A 19414-nucleotide genomic window follows, 5' to 3' on the forward strand; every position below is an offset into this window, starting at 1 on the left:
TGTTGAAATTTTCCTAATAAAGTACTTGTATTAATATAGTTTTACTTATAAAAATACTTACACTTGTGGGAATGGTAACATGTAAAACAAGTAACTAACTTTGGTATCAAATAATTAGAATAATTGATGATTCTTGGTTTCTTTACAGAAGGACGCCTGTAATAATTCAAACTGTGATTATAATAAGAGTAACTAATGAGTTATGGTTATCATAATGTTATGTTAAATCAGAGAAGCTAAAGAAGTTATAGGTGTGATTTTGACATTGATCTTGAAATGATGTAAAAGGTTTAACTGAAGTTAAAGATCACTGATGTTGTGTTGAAGATAGATGGTAGGTGAAAGGTGGAACTAAAAAGAGAGGAGAGATGACCAACGCCTCAGAGTTTGCTGATATGGAAACAGATTGTTGAGCAACTTAAACTGTTGAAAGAAAAGGTTGTGCAGGCAACGGATGTAGGATGACTTTTGACCCTGAGACATGAACACAGACATCAGGACATAATGTCTCTAAGACAATGATGGACATGAGATCATCTGTCCAAGCAGACGGCCAATAAAACAAGCATGGAAACAGAGCCAGCCAATGCAAGTGTGTCTATAGGGAGGATAAACCCTGTAAAGGTGAAGAAGAGCCGGAGACTGTCCTACGCATGGGGACCAACCTGTCAGCCCCCAACATGTGGCTTCACATCGCACTTCTCTCATCAGCTGGATTCAGACCCCAAAGACCAAGACAAATATGAAGATAAAGGCAAAGAACAAAGGTAAAAAAGAGGAACTGGGGCCTTCCTTCATGTGGTCAGCTCGCCTACATCTCAAAAGACCAGAAAGATCTTGAAACAAAATGAAGGGGCTTCAGAGCTGCAAGAAAAGAAGCTGAGGATCGCTACACACATGAGTAAGTCAGTCTAAGACCCAAGATCTGCAGCTCTAAGTCAGTCCTCTTCCTGCCAGCACCCAAGGCCTGTGTGACCTCACAGCCATGCAGAGAAGAAACTCATCAGACCTACAGAGATCCCTGCCTTCGTCGATCTACCTCCTCCTCCTGCTGGATCTTCGTTCTTCATCATCAGGCCGGTTCTGGGGTTCAAACATCCTACGCTCCGTCCGTCTCTCAAAGGTTCCCTTTTAAGTTCTCAGTCTCAGCATTAGGGAAAGATAGGATAGATAAGATGATTGATTTTTCTGATTTGATTATTTCTGCTACTGCATTAAGCTGTATTAATCCTCACAAAACTGCCTTACTAATAAATATTCAGCAGAAAAAAAATCTAAAATATGTTGTGGACATTCAATTAATGAGTCGCCTCAAAGATCTTTGATGGTCGTAAAATATCTATGAAGTTTGATTCTGGAGAAAAAAAGGTGTGAAACACTTCATAGATTACTTTTTCGTTTAGTCCGGCCCGGGGGCTAAATGCATTATCATTATCCATGAAAAAAACATATACTTTGTTTAATTGAAAATCTGCAGTTCTTATGCTGTCCACGAGGGGCGCTGTGTTTTATTCAGAGCAGACAAAATGATGCAACACTGCATCAGAACAGCAGATGGCAGCACTGAGCTTCAGGTTCTGTAAACAGCTTTACCAGCTTTCATTTTGGCCCTGGTAACCTCATATTTCTCGTGCATGCTAACTTACATACATGTTATGTACGTAAGTTTTTCTATATGTATACATTTTATGCATCAACAAATGTACTTAATAAAATGTGTTTAAAACACCCGACCCTTAAGATTTCAAATGTGTGAAGCCAGATAATTTGTTCAAATTGTTTCCCAGATGCGGAAAATTGATTTTAAATCATTTCTTAATTTTTATCTGGTTGATGTATTTTGTGATGCAGGACTGTGTTTTTAAGTTCCAAAAACTGCGAATAAATGCTTTCTGACATTGTACAATCACTGTGATCAGTTCTTATGCATAATGCACTTAAAAAATGTTTAACGGAGTAAAAGTATTGTTGAAATTGCCGATATTTTTCTTAAAAACTCGGAGGTTATTCATAATATATTTTGTAAAAGTGAAATTTGTTGAATATAAACCTCAACAAGTCCATTTTTATTGGTTAATCTTTCAATGAGTTTACTTGTGTGGCCCCCTGCGGCAACTAAACCAAAATGAGTTTGACAACCCTGGTTTACAGTGGGGCTCCTTAATTATTACAGACGACACAAAAGAGCTACAGAATGACGGATTCCAACTAACCCTGGACATGACATGCATGAATGGCTGTAGGTTCTGATGCCAGTCCCAGCCTCACTGAGAGGAAACAAAGAAGCAGGAAACCACAAGCTTCAAGCTCTAATGCAATGGAGACTAAAAGGTTCAAGGAGGCTCTCAACAACATAGAGCAAAATGGAGTGAAGGTCACGACTGCACAGACAGACATCCGCAAATTATTAAAGAAATGAGGGTCAACAATCCTATAAAACGCCATGAATCTGATCCCTGGCATGTGGCAAGAGGGGTGTCCAAAAAACTGGCTGCTGCAGCAAAGTGGAAGTCATGTGAAGACCTTGCAGAGTGGATTCGGTCCATTATAAATCATTTCTGGTGGAGAACACAAACCTGTGGGGGAAATGCAGAAACGCTGAAGGAGAAGTGGGCGTCACTGATTCACCATGTCACCAACCGACACGACTGGCCAGGGAACAAACACTATCATGCATGAGCTCATGAACTTCTGAGTGACTCAAGTCAGAGGACTAAGCTGTGGCTAAGGCCAGGATCTGATGCTCATGCTGGAAAAATGATAAAAGACAAGCAGCTTTTGAAAGACCTGGACCGTCTTACAAAGAGCATCAACACCACAGAACTGGAGGTAAAATAGAAAATATTACACTAAAGCCACAATAGCTTTAGTGGAAGCTTTAGAAATGTTTGTTTAGTATTTTGAATTTAATTTTTATTCTACTTATAGAAGTACACATTCAATAACATTTAGTGTTTATTTTACAAACATTGTATTTAATTCTACCTTGTTTCTGATAGAGCCATTTATTTATATACAGCTGAGAGCCTGTCCATGTGGAGGGTTCAGAGGATCTATATTATTTTCAGATTATGTTTATCATATTATTCTCTAATGGCATGTTGATAGTTTTAATAAATATGTTAAAAAATATTTTATAAAAGCTACTAATGTAGCTTCTAAGGTGATTAGAATATTATGATGTATGTCAACATTAAAGTAACATAATTTTAAATATTTCAGGTGTACAAGGCTATGTACCTGAAGTACCTACCAAAAAGAACATAAATAAATTTGAATCAGTTATATACATCTTATACCATAGTAAATACTTAAAAACCATAACTTTATACAGAAAACCTTTAAATCTTTGAATGCATTTAATGTGTTAATGTATTTTTTTAACTATATATTCATTAACATGGAGTTTAATGCCAAAATTCGAAGATTTCACATTTTTACATAATGAGATAACACCAATACATTTATTACTACAATAAGTGTCAAAACTGTTTGAGTTTTAACTTTTTTGTGTTTTGAAAGATTACGTTGATCAGTTATTTGGTATTTATCACGTTATGATGTGAAAATGTAAGCAGCATGATGAGGACTGTTTAAAAAATATTTAACCTGCAGTGAATGTTGTGTTGAGATCCTTAGTTATAGTTATTTTAATACTGAGCAGATGGTCAGTTTACATGGTGGATGCATGGCAGGTTGGGAAGAAGAATCCGGAGAGTCGTTCCATCGTGTGCAGTAGATAAAATAAGACGTGTAAACCCTGAACCAAGTGGGATTTATATGGGCTTTGCAGATGGATGTGATGAGGCAGAAGTGGATCGGGCATGGACACATTTTTTTAAATGTATGAGTGACCTGGAAATTTAATCGTTAAAAACACAAAAAGTCAGAAAACATTTGACTGTATGACATAAATTGTTCTCAACTAATACATTTAATTGCCATTCATAGAGTATTTATTGTTTTCTTTGTAGATCTATCAAATTCTTAACATTAATCATTATTTAAGAAGCATAACTCTTCAGTCGACTTTAAATGGAGCTTCTAAAAACTTTGAATGCAGATTCCAGCTTCAGTTGTGAATGCATGAGAAAATGTTTGCATTTCTAAATAAACTTGTACAAAAAGTAGCTTCTAGTCTCTTTGTATCATCAATATATGTTCTCTCTAGTCCATTTCACGTGAAGTCAGAAAATGTTAAAACCAATAACTTCATTTATTTCATTGTAATTGTCTTGAGGTGAAGATTGAGGTCAGGGGAAAAAGTTTCTGACACATTATTCTGTGAAAACATGCTGGTGTCTCTCAGTCATCCAGGAAATTGTCAATAAAACAAGAACTTGGTAGTGAAAACATAACATCCAGAAGGCTTTCTCAGTTCAAACATGATCTGGAATGTGTAGAACTAAAAGTCCATGAGGCTTAGTTTATTATGTTAATGAGTCTGAAATAATGCAAGAATACAACAATAATAGATTATTTTTTGTCCATTATAAGAATTAGTCTTAATAGAAAAGTGCAAGAAAAAAGAGGAATTATAACTTTGTCTTGCGTAAAGAGAACGTCTACGCATAAAATATATAAAATATGTGGGACGTCACATTTGACAGCTGTGCACATGATGGTGTTTTTACTGACCTGTTGGTGACGAGGCTCCGACTTGGAAGACCAGAACTTTCTCTGTGGTGGAGACTGACGAGGGCAGCCAACAAAACATCTGGATTTAGGCAAACTGCCTCAAAGTTTTCATGTGTTGTTATACAGGAGACATCTGGAGAAACAAAGAGACAAGAAACTATAATTTTCCAGAATACAGACAGGAAAATAAGTATTTGAACTTCCTGCAACTTTTCAAATTCTCCCACTTAGAAATCATGAAGGGTTTGAAATTTTCACCTCAGGTTCATGTCCACAGTGAGAGACACAATCTAAAAAAATCTGGAAATCTAGGAGTGCATGTGCATAAATGGTAATATTTAATCATGTTCCTTGATAATATTTATTTACAATCATGTTTACTGATTTTTATGATCTGAACTTTGAGGCTGGGCGTAACCAAGATAAGCTGTGGGTAAAACCTGATTGGCTGCAGCCTCTCTGCACTGAAACATGAGACTTGGACTCAATTAAACTAGTTTGTTTCAAGGAAGTGAAACTCAGACAGTCACTGTGGCTGAGAGCAGAAATGGAGCAGAATCAGTTCGACCGAGAGACTTTCTCCTGTTCAATCTGTCTGGATCTACTGACGGATCCGGTGACGACTCCCTGTGGGCACAGCTACTGTATGACCTGCATTAAAGGTCACTGGGATGGAGAGGATCAGAAACGAATCCACAGCTGCCCTCAGTGCAGAGAGACATTCATACCAAGGCCTGTTTTGAAGAAAAACACCATGCTAGCAGCTTTAGTGGAGCAGCTGAAGAAGACTGGACTCCAAGCTGCTCCTGCTGACCACCGTTATGCTGGACCTGAAGATGTGGCCTGTGATTCCTGCACTGGAAGAAAACTGAAAGCCATCAAGTCCTGTTTAGTCTGTCTGGCCTCTTTCTGTGAGAAACACCTTCAGCCTCATTATGATTCAGCTGCATTTAAGAAACACAAGCTGGTGGAGCCGTCCAAGAACCTCCAGGAGAACATCTGCTCTAAGCATGATGAGGTGATGAAGATGTTCTGCCGCACTGATCAGAAGTGTATCTGTTATCTCTGTACTATGGATGAACATAAAGGCCATGAAACAGTGTCAGCTGCAGCGGAAAGGACTGAGAGGCAGAGAGAGCTGGAGGAGAGACGAGGAAACATCCAGCAGAGAATCCAGGACCAGGAGAAAGATGTGAAGCTGCTTCAGCAGGAGGTGGAGGCCATCAATCGCTCTGCTGATAAAACAGTGGAGGACAGTGAGAAGATCTTCACCCAGCTGATCCGTCTCCTCCAGAAAAGAAGCTCTGAGGTGAAGCAGCAGATCAGATCCCAGCAGGAAACTGAAGTGAGTCGAGTCAAAGATGTTCAGGAGAAGCTGGAGCAGGAGATCACTGAGCTGAAGAGGAAAGACGCTGAGCTGGAGCAGCTCTCACACACAGAGGATCACAACCAGTTTCTCCTCAACTACCCCTCACTGCCAGCACTCAGTGAGTCGACACACTCATCCAGCATCAACATCCGTCCTCTGGGACACTTTGAGGACGTGACAGCAGCTGTGTCAGAGCTCAGATACGAACTACAGGACATCCTGAGAGACTCAAGGACAAACATCTCACTGATGGTCACTGAGGTGGATGTTCTACTGGCAGAACCAGAACCAGAACCAAAGAGCAGAGCTGGATTCTTAAGATATTCATGTGAAATCACTCTGGATCCAAACACAGCACACATATGGCTGAGACTATCAGAGGGGAACAGGAAGGTGACAAGGATTAATCAGGATCAGTTTTATTCTAGTCATCCAGACAGATTCACTGATTGGTCTCAGGTTCTGAGTAGAGAGAGTCTGACTGGACGTTGTTACTGGGAGGTGGAGAGGAGAGGGGAACCAGTTTATGTATCAGTCGCATACAAGAGTATCAGCAGAGCAGGAGATGGGGATGAATGTTTATTTGGAAATAATGATAAATCTTGGTCATTAAATTGTAGCAATAGTAAATTTGGTCACAACAACATCTGGACCTCCATCTCAGGTCCAGTTTCCTCCAGAGTCGGAGTGTACCTGGATCACACAGCAGGTATTCTGTCCTTCTACAGCGTCTCTGAAACCATGACTCTCCTCCACAGAGTCCAGACCAGATTCACTGAACCGATACTGGCTGGAGTTGGGATTGGTTCTGGATCCTCAGCAGAGTTCAGTAAACCCAGATAGATTTCCTCTTGTCTCTCAGGTTCTTGATCAGGGTTCATGGTTCTGGTGTCTCTGCTGTTCTGATCTTCTTTATTTTTCCGGTTTAGTTCTTTGTGTTACAGGAGCCATAAAGGAAATCACTGCTGATGATTTCTTTCATTCTGATGACAGAAATATTTCATGAAAATCTAAACTTCTCTGGACTCTGATGGTTTTCCTTTAACTTTTTTATCCATGTATTTCCATGTTTTATTTGTTGTTAAATCAGTTTAGATCAAAGTGATCTGAACTTGATTCTGTTTCTATGTTGTGATCCAGAAAACCTGAAACATCAAATCAGAACTGATGCCGTTTTCTTCTCATATTTTAGATTTAGATCAGAAATAAATGTCTGTTGTTCGTCTTCAATAAAGAAACTTGATTACAGAGAAATGTTGAAAGTTCCCTAATAAAGTAAAGTATTTATATTAATATTGTTTCATTTATAAGAATATTTACACTTGTGGGAATGCTTACAAGTAAAACAAGTAACTGTAAGTTTGGTATCAAATAACTAGAATAATTGATGATTCTTGGTTTCTTTTCAGAAGGACACCTGTCAAGGACACTCAAACTGTGATTATAATAAGAGTAACTAATGAGTTATGGTTATCATAATGTTATGTTAAATCAGAGAAGCTAAAGAAGTTATAGATGTGATTTTGACATTGATCTTGAAATGATGTAAAAGGTTTAACTGAAGTTAAAGATCACTGATGATGTGTTGAAGATAGATGGTAGGTGAAAGGTGGAACTAAAAAGAGAGGAGAGATGACCAACGCCTCAGAGTTTGCTGATATGGAAACAGATTGTTGAGCAACTTAAACTGTTGAAAGAAAAGGTTGTGCAGGCAACGGATGTAGGATGACCTTTGACCCTGAGACATGAACACAGACATCAGGACATAATGTCTCTAAGACAATGATGGACATGAGATCATCTATCCAAGCAGACGGCCAATAAAACAAGCATGGAAACAGAGCCAGCCAATGCAAGTGTATCTATAGGGAGGATAAACCCTGTAAAGGTGAAGAAGAGCCGGAGACTGTCCTACGCATGGGGACCAACCTGTCAGCCCCCAACATGTGGCTTCACATCGCACTTCTCTCATCAGCTGGTTCAGACCCCAAAGACCAAGACAAATATAAAGATAAAGGCAAAGAACAAAGGTAACAAAGAGGAACTGGGGTCTTCCTTCATGTGGTCAGCTTGCCTACATCTCAACAGACCAGAAAGATCTTGAAACAAGATAAAGGGGCTTCAGATCTGGAAGACAAGAAGCTGAGGATCGCTACACGCATGAGGAAGTCACCCTAAGACCCAAGACCTGCAGCTCTAAGTCAGTCCTCTTCCTGCCAGCACCCAAGGCCTGTGTGACCTCACATCCATGCAGAGAAGAAACTCATCAGACCTACAGAGATCCCTGCCTTCGTCGATCTACCTCCTCCTCCTGCTGGATCTTCGTTCTTCATCATCAGGCCGGTTCTGGGGTTCAAACATCTTATGCTCCGTCCATCTCTCAAAGGTTCCCTTTTTAGATCTCAGTCTCAGCATTAGGGAAAGATAGGATAGATAAGATGATTGATTTTTCTGATTTGATTATTTCTGCTACTGCATTAAGCTGTATTAATACTCACAAAACTGCCTTACTAATAAATATTCAGCAGAAAGAAAAATCTAAAAGATGTTGTGGACATTCAATTAATGAATCGCCTCAAAGATCTTTGATGGTCGTAAAATATCTATGATGTTTGATTATGGAGAGAAAAAGGTGGAAAACACTTCATAGATTGCTTTTTCGTTTAGTCCGGCCCGGGGGCTAAATGCATTATCATTATCCATGAAAAAAACATATACTTTGTTTAATTGAAAATCTGCAGTTCTTATGCTGTCCACCAGGGGCGCTGTGTTTTATTCAGAGCAGACAACATAATGCAACACTGCATCAGAACAAACAGCAGATGGCAGCACTGAGCTTCAGGTTCTGTAAACAGCTTTACCAGTTTTCATTTTGGCCCTGGTAACCTCATATTTCTCGTGCATGCTAACTTACATGCATGTTATGTACGTAAGTTTTTCTATATGTATACATTTTATGCATCAACAAATGTACTTAATAAAATGTCTGTTTAAAACACCCGACCCTTAAGATTTCGAATGTGTGAAGCCAGATAATTTATTCAAATTGCTTCAAAGATGCGGAAAATTGATTTTAAATAATTTCTTAATTTTCATCTGGTTGATGTTTCTTGTGATGCAGGACTGTGTTTTTAAGTTCCAAAAACTGTGAATAAATGTTTTGTAACATTGTACAATCACTGTGATCAGTTCTTATGCATAATGCACTTAAATAAATGTTTAACTGAGTAAAAGTATTGTTGAAATTGCCAATATTTTTCTTAAAAACTCGGAGGTTATTCATAATATATTTTGTAAAAGTGAAATTCGTTTAATATAAAAGTCAACAACAAGTCTATTTTTATTGGTTAATCTTGCAATGAGTTTACTTGTGTGGCCCCCTGCAGGTCAGATTAAGTTGTATGCGGCAACTAAACCAAAATGAGTTTGACACCCCTGGTTTACAGTGTGGCTCCTTCATTATTACAGACGACACCAAAGAACTACAGAATGACGAATCCCAACTAACCCTGGACATGACATGCATGAATGGCTGTAGGTTCTGATGCCAGTCCCAGCCTCACTGAGACGAACCAAAGGAGCAGGAAACCTTCTTCTTACAGCATCAATATTCTTCAGTGGAATCCACTTTTCAAAATTTGATCAATTCTGCAAGAACTTAAACCTCAAATCTATTTGTAAAGATACATATTTTAAACCAAGGAAAAACTTTGTGTTCCCTGTAATTCAGAAAGCATGGAACATGGAACAGAGCGCATTACTGACCTCTAAAAGACCTGAAAAATCTGAGGTTGTTCTTTGTGGTGATGGACGATCTGACCCACCAGGCCACTCGGCCAAATACTGTACATACACCTTTCTAGATGTGGCAAGTCAAAAAAATTATAGACTTTAAGATATTTAGCAGGACACAAGCTTCAAGCTCTAATGCAACAGAGATTAAAGGGTTAAGGAGGCTCTCAACAACATAGAGCAAAATGGAGTGAAGGTTACGACTGCACAGACAGACATCCGCAAATTATTAAAGAAATGAGGGTCAACAATCCCAAAAAACGCCATGAATCTGATCCCTGGCATGTGGCAAGAGGGGTGTCCAAAAAACTGGCTGCTGCAGCAAAGTGGAAGTCATGTGAAGACCTTGCAGAGTGGATTCGGTCCATTATAAATCATTTCTGGTGGAGAACACAAACCTGTGGGGGAAATGCAGAAACGCTGAAGGAGAAGTGGGTGTCACTGATTCACCATGTCACCAACCGACACGACTGGCCAGGGAACAAACACTATCATGCATGAGCTCATGAACTTCTGAGTGACTCAAGTCAGAGGACGAAGCTGTGGCTAAGGCCAGGATCTGATGCTCATGTTGGAAAAATGATAAAAGACAAGCAGCTTTTGAAAGACCTGGACCGTCTTACAAAGAGCATCCACACCATAAAACTGAGTCTTATTGGTCCATATATCGGTCCATATATAAGGCGCATCAGATTATAAGGCGCACCGTCGGCTTTTGAGGAAATTGAAGGTTTTTAGATGCGCCTTATAGTGCGGAAAATACGGTATTTGAACATCCTGCAACTTTCCAAGTTCGCCCACTTACAAATCATGAAGGGTTTGAAATTTTCACCTCAGGTTCATGTCCACAGTGAGAGACATAATATAAAAAATGTGAAAATCCAGGAGTGCATGTGCTATTATAAATGGTAATATTTAATCATGTTCTTTAATAATATGACTTTACAATCATGTTTCCTTTAGTCAGTATATTTCTCATGAACAGTTGGGCACGAAGCTGAAGTTGGTTTCCATTTCTAGCTTCCAATAGCTAAAGGGCGATTCCACTTTATTTTTCACTACCTTCCGCATCATTAATCAACTGTAGTTTAAAATCTACAATACGTAGACACTTCAAACCCGGTCTAGATTATTCTGCTCTAATAGCAGAATATTTAAAACCGTGTTTGGGATTTGTGAAACCTTTTTCTGATTTGTGAAAACTCAATAAAGTTCGATAATCACCATTTTTTGCATCTCTTTCATACTAGAACTGCTCTAATTAAAAAACTACAACACCTAGACACTTGAAACTTGGACTAAATCATTCTGCTCTAACAGCAGAATATTTACAACCATGTTTGGGATTTGTGAAACTTATTTCTGATTTGTGAAACTCCATAAAAGGGCCATATCACCACTTTTCTTATCTTGGTCACACGTGAACTGCTCTGTATCCAAAACTACGAGACCTAGACTCTCCAAACCTCAACTGGATTATTCTCAACTAAGAACAGAATATTTAGAACCATGTTTGGGAGTTGTGAAACTTATCTGATTTGTGAAAACTCACTGAAGTTAAATTTTCACCATTTTTTTGCATCTGGATCACCATAGATCTGCTCTTAATTAAAAAACTACAACTCCTAGACTCTTCACACCTGCACTGGACTTTTCTGCTCTAATAGAAGAATATTTGAAACCATGATTGTGATTTGTGAAACCTTTTTCTGATTTGTGAAACTTCAATAAAGGTTAATTTTGACCATTTTTTGCATCTGGATCACACTAGAACTGCTCCAGTTCCTAAAATACAACTCATAGACTCTTAAAACTTGGACTAGATTATTCTGGTCTAATAGCAGAATATTTGAAACCATGTTTGGGATTTGTGAAGCTCTTTTCTGATTTGTGAAACTTCAAAAAAAGGGTGATATCACCCCTTTCATTTATCTTTTATCACACAAGAACTGCTCTAATTCCAAAGCTACAACACCTAGACACTTCAAACCTGAATCAGATTATTATCAATTAATAGCAGAATATTTAAAACCATGTTTGCAATATGTGAACAATTTTCTGATTTGTGAAACTTCAATAAATCATTTCAGGGGTTTTCTGGATCTTGGCCACATGAGAGCTGCTCCAGCTCTAAAACTACAACACCTAGAGTGTTCAAACCTGGACTATTTTATTCTGCTCTAATAGTAGAATATTTTAATCCATGTTTGGGATTTGTGAAACATTTTCCCGATTTGTGAAACTTCAGTAAAGGGCAATTTTACCACTTTTTGGCATCTGGATCACCTTAGATCTGCTCTAATTAAAAAACTACAACTCCTAGACACTTCAAACCTGGACTAGATTATTCTGCTCTAATAGCAGAATATTTAAAACCAGTTTGGGATTTGTGAAACCTTTTTCTGATTTGTGAAACTTCACTTCACTTAACAGACCCCTGCAAAGGTTCTTTCCTTCCAACAGCCAGCATGATCAACAATAACTCGCTGAAGAATTAATGAGTTACAATAACATTTAATTTCCCATTGGGATTAATAAAGTGGTTTTGAATTATAACTGAATTTGAAAAAACCGCATGGAACAAGTGTGAATAGTTATCTGATCTTTAGTGAAGTTTCACAAATCACAAAGGTTTCACAAATCCCAAACCTGGATTAAAATATTCTATTAGAGCAGAATAAAATAGTCCAGGTTTGAAGACTCAAGGTGTTGTAGTTTTAGAGCTGGAGCAGCTCTCATGTGACCAAGATCCAGAAAATGTCTGAAATCAACATTTATTGAGTTTTCACAAATCAGAAAAAGGTTTCACAATTCCCAAACATGGTTTCAAATATTCTGCTATTAGAGCAGAAAAATCTAGTGCAGGTTTGAAGAGTCTAGGAGTTGTAGTTTTTTAATTAAGAGGAGATCTATGGTAATCCAGATGCCAAAAAATGGTGAAAATTGAACTTCAGTGAGTTTTCACAAATCAGATAAAACTTTCACAACTCCCAAACATGGTTCTAAATATTCTGTTCTTAGTTGAGAATAATCCAGTTGAGGTTTGGAGAGTCTAGGTGTCGTAGTTTTGGATATAGAGCAGTTCACGTGTGACCAAGATAAAAAAAAAGTGGTGATGTCGCCCTTTTTTGAAGTTTCACAAATCAGAAATAAGTTTCACAAATCCCAAACATGGTTTTAAATATCCAACTTGAAGAGTGTGTAGAAATGTATTTTTTTAATTAGAGCAGTTCAGGTATGAAAGAGATGCCAAAAAATGGTGATAATCGAACTTTATTGAGTTTTCACAAATCAGAAAAAGGTTTCACAAATCCCAAACACGGTTTTAAATATTCTGCTATTAGAGCAGAATAATCTAGTCCAGGTTTGAAGTGTCTAGGTATCGTAGATTTAAAACTACAGTCGATTAATGATGCGGAAGGTAGTGAAAAATTAAGTGGAATCGCCCTTTAGCTATTGGAAGCTAGAAATGGAAACCAACTTCAGCTTTCTTAGTTGGGCCCATTTGTATCCATTATTGTCTTTTTTACCTAAGATAAACCTCATGGTATGATAAAACTTTGGGTGTAACATTGGCAGGATTATGTTCATGATCTGAACTAAGAGGCTGGGTGTAACCAAGATCTGCATTGGCTGAACCTGATTGGCTGCAGCCTCTCTGCACTGAAACATGAGTCATAAATCAGGACAAACAAGTTTCTATTTCCAGGAAGGAGAAACTCAAACAGTCACTGTGACTGAGAGTAGAAATGGAGCAGAATCAGTTCGACCGAGAGACTTTCTCCTGTTCCATCTGTCTGGATCTACTGACGGATCCGGTGGCGACTCCATGTGGACACAGCTACTGTATGACCTGCATTAAAGGTCACTGGGATGGAGAGGATCAGAAAGGAATCCACAGCTGCCCTCAGTGCAGGGAGACATTCATACCAAGGCCTGTTTTGAAGAAAAACACCATGCTAGCAGCTTTAGTGGAGCAGCTGAAGAAGACTGGACTCCAAGCTGCTCCTGCTGACCACTGTTATGCTGGACCTGAAGATGTGGCCTGTGATTCCTGCTCTGGAAGAAAACTGAAAGCCATCAAGTCCTGTTTAGTCTGTCTGGCCTCTTTCTGTGAGAAACACCTTCAGCCTCATTATGATTCAGCTGCATTTAAGAAACACAAGCTGGTGGAGCCGTCCAAGAACCTCCAGGAGAACATCTGCTCTAAGCATGATAAGCTGTTGGAGGTCTTCTGCCGCACTGATCAGAAGTGTATCTGCCTCATCTGTTTAATGGATGAACATAAAGGCCATGAAACAGTGTCAGCTGCAGCAGAAAGGACTGAGAGGCAGAGAGAGCTGGAGGAGAGACGAGGAAACATCCAGCAGAGAATCCAGGACCAGGAGAAAGATGTGAAGCTGCTTCAGCAGGAGGTGGAGGCCATCAATCGCTCTGCTGATAAAACAGTGGAGGACAGTGAGAAGATCTTCACCCAGCTGATCCGTCTCCTCCAGAAAAGAAGCTCTGAGGTGAAGCAGCAGATCAGATCCCAGCAGGAAACTGAAGTGAGTCGAGTCAAAGATGTTCAGGAGAAGCTGGAGCAGGAGATCACTGAGCTGAAGAGGAAAGACGCTGAGCTGGAGCAGCTCTCACACACAGAGGATCACAACCAGTTTCTCCTCAACTACCCCTCACTGCCAGCACTCAGTGAGTCGACACACTCATCCAGCATCAACATCCGTCCTCTGGGACACTTTGAGGACGTGACAGCAGCTGTGTCAGAGCTCAGAGACAAACTACAGGACGTCCTGAGAGACTCATGGACAAACATCTCACTGAAGGTCACTGAGGTGGATGTTCTACAGCCAGAACCAGAACCAGAACCAGAACCAAAGAGCAGAGCTGGATTCTTAAGATATTCAGGTGAAATCACTCTGGATCCAAACACAGCATACAAACGACTGAGACTATCAGAGGGGAACAGGAAGGCGACAGGAATGGATCAGGATCAGTTTTATTCTAGTCATCCAGACAGATTCACTTATTATTCTCAAGTTCTGAGTAGAGAGAGTCTGACTGGACGTTGTTACTGGGAGGTGGAGAGGAGAGGGAAACAAGTTTATGTATCAGTCGCATACAAGAGTATCAGCAGAGTAGGACGTTTGAATGAATGTGCTTTTGGATATAATGATAAATCTTGGGCTTTAATTTGTTCTCAAACCAATAGTAAGTTTGGTCACAACAACATCTGGACCTCCATCTCAGCTCCAGTTCCCTCCAGAGTCGGAGTGTACCTGGATCACACAGCAGGTATTCTGTCCTTCTACAGCGTCTCTGAAACCATGACTCTCCTCCACAGAGTCCAGACCAGATTCACTGAACCGATACTGGCTGGAGTTTGGATATATGGTATTGGATCCTCAGCAGAGTTCAGTAAACCCAGATAGATTTCCTCTTGTCTCTCAGGTTGTTGATCAGGGTTCATGGTTCTGGTGTCTCTGCTGTTCTGATCTTCTTTATTTTTCCGGTTTAGTTCTTTGTGTTACAGGAGCCATAAAGGAAATCACTGCTGATGATTTCTTTCATTCTGATGACAGAAATATTTCATGAAAATCTAAACTTCTCTGGACTCTGATGGTTTTCCTTTAACTTTTTTATCCATGTATTTCCATGTTTTATTTGTTGTTAAATCAGTTTAGATCAAAGTGATCTGAACTTGATTCTGTTTCTATGTTGTGATCCAGAAAACCTGAAACATCAAATCAGAACTGATGCTGTTTTCTTCTCATATTTTAGATTTAGATCAGAAATAAATGTCTGCTGTTCGTCTTCAATAAAGAAACTTGATTACAGAGAATGTTTAAAGTCTCCTAATAAAGTAAAGTACATATATTAATATTGTTTTACTTATGAGAATACTTACACTTGTGAGAATGATTAAATGTAACGCAAGTAACTGTAACTTTGGTATCAAATAATTAGAATAATTGATGATTCTTGGTTTCTTCTCAGAATGATGCCTGTAATAACTCAAACTGTGATAATAATAAGAGTAACTAATGAATTATGGTTATCATAATGTTATGTTAAATCAGAGAAGCTGAAGAAGTTATAGATGTGATTTTGACATTGATCTTGAAATGATGTAAAAGGTTTAACTGAAGTTAAAGATCACTGATGTTGTGTTGAAGATAGATGGTAGGTGAGAGGTGGAACTAAAAAGAGAGGAGAGATGACCAACGCCTCAGAGTTTGCTGATATGGAAACAGATTGTTGAGCAACTTAAACTGTTGAATAAAAAGTTGTGCAAGCAACGGATGTAGGATGACCTTTGACCCTGAGACATGAACACAGACATCAGGACATAATGTCTCTAAGACAATGATGGACATGAGATCATCTATCCAAGCAGACGGCCAATAAAACAAGCATGGAAAAAGAGCCAGCCAATGCAAGTGCATCTATAGGGAGGATAAACCCTGTAAAGGTGAAGAAGAGCCGGAGACTGTCCTACGCATGGGGACCAACCTGTCAGCCCCCAACATGTGGCTTCACATCGCACTTCTCTCATCAGCTGGTTCAGACCCCAAAGACCAAGACAAATATGAAGATAAAGGCAAAGAACAAAGCTAAAGAAGAGGAACTGGGGTCTTCCTTCTATGTGGTCAGCTTGCCTACATCTCAACGGACAAGAAAGATCTTGAAACAAGATGATGGGGCTTCAGATCTGGAAGACAAGAAGCTGAGGATCGCTACATGCATGAGAATCCACCCTAAGACCCAAGACCTGCAGCTCTAAGTCAGTCCTCTTCCTGGCAGCACCCAAGGCCTATGTGACCTCACATCCATGCAGAGAAGAAACTCATCAGACCTACAGAGATCCCTGCCTTCATCGATCAACCTCCTCCTCCTCCTGCTGGATCATGTTCATCATCAGGCCGGTTCTGGGGTTCAAACATCCTATGCTCCATCCGTCTCTCAAAGGTTCCCTTATTAGTTCTCAGTCTCACCATTAGGGAAAGATAGGATAGATAAGATGATTGATTTTTGTGATTTGATTATTTCTGCTACTGCATTAAGCTGAATTAATCCTCACAAAACTGACTTACTAATAAATATTCACCATAAAGAAAAATCTAAAAGATGTTGTGGACATTCAATTAATGAGTCGCCTCAAAGTTCTTTGATGGTCGTAAAATATCTATGAAGTTTGATTCTGGAGAGAAAAAGGTGGAAAACACTTTATAGATTGCTTTTTCGTTTAGTCCGGCCCGGGGGCTAAATGCATTATCATTATCCGTGAAAAAAACATATACTTCGTTTAATTGAAAATCTGCAGTTCTTAAGCTGTCCACGAGGGGCGCTGTGTTTTATTCAGAGCAGACAACATAATGCAACACTGCATCAGAACAAACAGCAGATGGCAGCACTGAGCTTCAGGTTCTGTAAACAGCTTTACCAGTTTTCATTTTGGCCCTGGTAACCTCATATTTCTCGTGCATGCTAACTTACATGCATGTTATGTACGTAAGTTTTTCTATATGTATACATTTTATGCATCAACAAATGTACTTAATAAAATGTCTGTTTAAAACACCCGACCCTTAAGATTTCGAATGTGTGAAGCCAGATAATTTATTCAAATTGCTTCAAAGATGCGGAAAATTGATTTTAAATAATTTCTTAATTTTCATCTGGTTGATGGTTTTTGTGATGCAGGACTGTGTTTTTAAGTTCCAAAACCTGTGAATAAATGTTTTGTAACATTGTACAATCACTGTGATCAGTTCTTATGCATAATGCACTTAAATAAATGTTTAACTGAGTAAAAGTATTGTTGAAATTGCAGATACTTTTCTTAAAGACTCTGAGGTTATTCAAAATTTATTTTGTAAAAGTGAAATTCGTTTAATATAAAAGTCAACAACAAGTCCATTTTTATTGGTTAATCTTGCAATGAGTTTACTTGTGTGGCCCCCTGCAGGTCAGATTAAGCTGTATGCGGCAACTAAACCAAAATGAGTTTGACACCCCTGGTTTACAGTGTGGCTCCTTCATTATTACAGACGACACCAAAGAACTACAGAATGACGAATCCCAACTAACCCTGGACATGACATGCATGAATGGCTGTAGGTTCTGATGCCAGTCCCAGCCTCACTGAGACGAACCAAAGGAGCAGGAAACCTTCTTCTTACAGCATCAATATTCTTCAGTGGAATCCACTTTTCAAAATTTGATCAATTCTGCAAGAACTTAAACCTCAAATCTATTTGTAAAGATACATATTTTAAACCAAGGAAAAACTTTGTGTTCCCTGTAATTCAGAAAGCATGCAACATGGGACAGAGAGCATTACTGACTAGGGCTGTAGTGATACAATAATCTCACGATACGATGCACGATATTTTGCCACGATACAATATATATTCCGATATTCAACAAACAATACAATTCAATACACTTTTGCGATTTTATGAAAGATTTTAGAGGGACAGAGTGATTTTGGTGATATTTTGTAACTGTTATAGAGTTGGAATGAATTAATTTAACTGAAAACTGATTAAAAGCACCAACTATACAATATCTGGCTCTGATTGGACATGGACACAGACTTAAAGTCAACAGCTGGACAAAATGAATCAAAGAAGTGGTGAGAAAACATGTTTCTTTTAATTGAAACAGTACAAACTGTAGCGTACATGCATTTATAAAGTAAATAAAGTGCACCAAGCACCCTGCTCTGAATAGTTTGATACCTTTTTAACCTTGACACTTAACATCTGAAGGAATCACTCTAAGCCTGATGACCGAATCACTCTCCCAGCGAAGCAAGCAATGACTGAGCAAAATGACAGTTGGAAAGAAAATATCGATATATATCGTGATATCGATATTATTATACAGCCCTATTACTGACCGCTAACAAGCCTGAAAAATCTGAGGTTGTTCTTTGTGGTGATGGACGATCTGACCCACCAGGCCACTCGGCCAAATACTGTACGTACACCTTTCTAGATGTGGCAAGTCAAAAAAATTATAGACTTTAAGATATTTAGCAGGACACAAGCTTCAAGCTCTAATGCAACGAAGACTAAAGGGTTCAAGGAGGCTCTCAACAACATAGAGCAAAATGGAGTGAAGGTTACGACTGCACAGACAGACATCCGCAAATTATTAAACAAATGAGGGTCAACAATCCTATAAAACACCATGAATCTGATCCTGGCATGTGGCAAGAGGGGTGTCCAAAAAACTGGCTGCTGCAGCAAAGTGAAAGTCATGTGAAGACCTTGCAGAGTGGATTCGGTCCATTATAAATCATTTCCGGTGGAGAACACAAACCTGTGGGGGAAATGCAGAAACGCTGAAGGAGAAGTGGGTGTCATTGATTCACCATGTCACCAACCGACACGACTGGCCAGGGAACAAACACCATCATGCATGAGCTCATGAACTTCTGAGTGACTCAAGTCAGAGGACTAAGCTGTGGCTAAGGCCAGGATCTGATGCTCATGTTGGAAACATGATAAAAGACAAGCAGCTGTTGAAAGACCTGGACCGTCTTACAAAGAGCATCAACACCACAGAACTGGAGGTAAAATAGAAAATATTACAAATATTTCAGGTGTA

General features: G+C 39.1%; 2 protein-coding genes and 1 pseudogene across 2 annotated transcripts; all 3 read left to right on the plus strand.

The window, feature by feature from the left end:
• The first annotated feature begins 5169 nt into the window (after positions 1–5169).
• LOC148156026 (tripartite motif-containing protein 16-like) lies at positions 5170–7261 on the plus strand. The gene has a single exon (XM_088011060.1). It carries the CDS (start codon positions 5186–5188, stop codon positions 6848–6850), a length of 1665 nt encoding a protein of 554 aa, XP_087867186.1. The 5' UTR covers positions 5170–5185; the 3' UTR covers positions 6851–7261.
• A 577-nt stretch (positions 7262–7838) lies between these two features.
• On the plus strand, positions 7839–10420 carry LOC148156027 (uncharacterized; annotated as a pseudogene).
• Positions 10421–13521: 3101 nt separating this feature from the next.
• Positions 13522–15638, plus strand: LOC148156028 (E3 ubiquitin/ISG15 ligase TRIM25-like). The gene has a single exon (XM_088011062.1). The coding sequence runs from the start codon at positions 13549–13551 to the stop codon at positions 15226–15228; it is 1680 nt and encodes a 559-aa protein (XP_087867188.1). The 5' UTR covers positions 13522–13548; the 3' UTR covers positions 15229–15638.
• The last annotated feature ends 3776 nt before the right edge of the window (positions 15639–19414 follow it).

This window comes from Poecilia mexicana, unplaced genomic scaffold (assembly GCF_051168715.1).
Source record: "Poecilia mexicana isolate PSO_F unplaced genomic scaffold, ASM5116871v1 scaffold_12, whole genome shotgun sequence".
In the NCBI taxonomy this organism is placed as follows: Eukaryota; Metazoa; Chordata; class Actinopteri; order Cyprinodontiformes; family Poeciliidae; genus Poecilia; species Poecilia mexicana.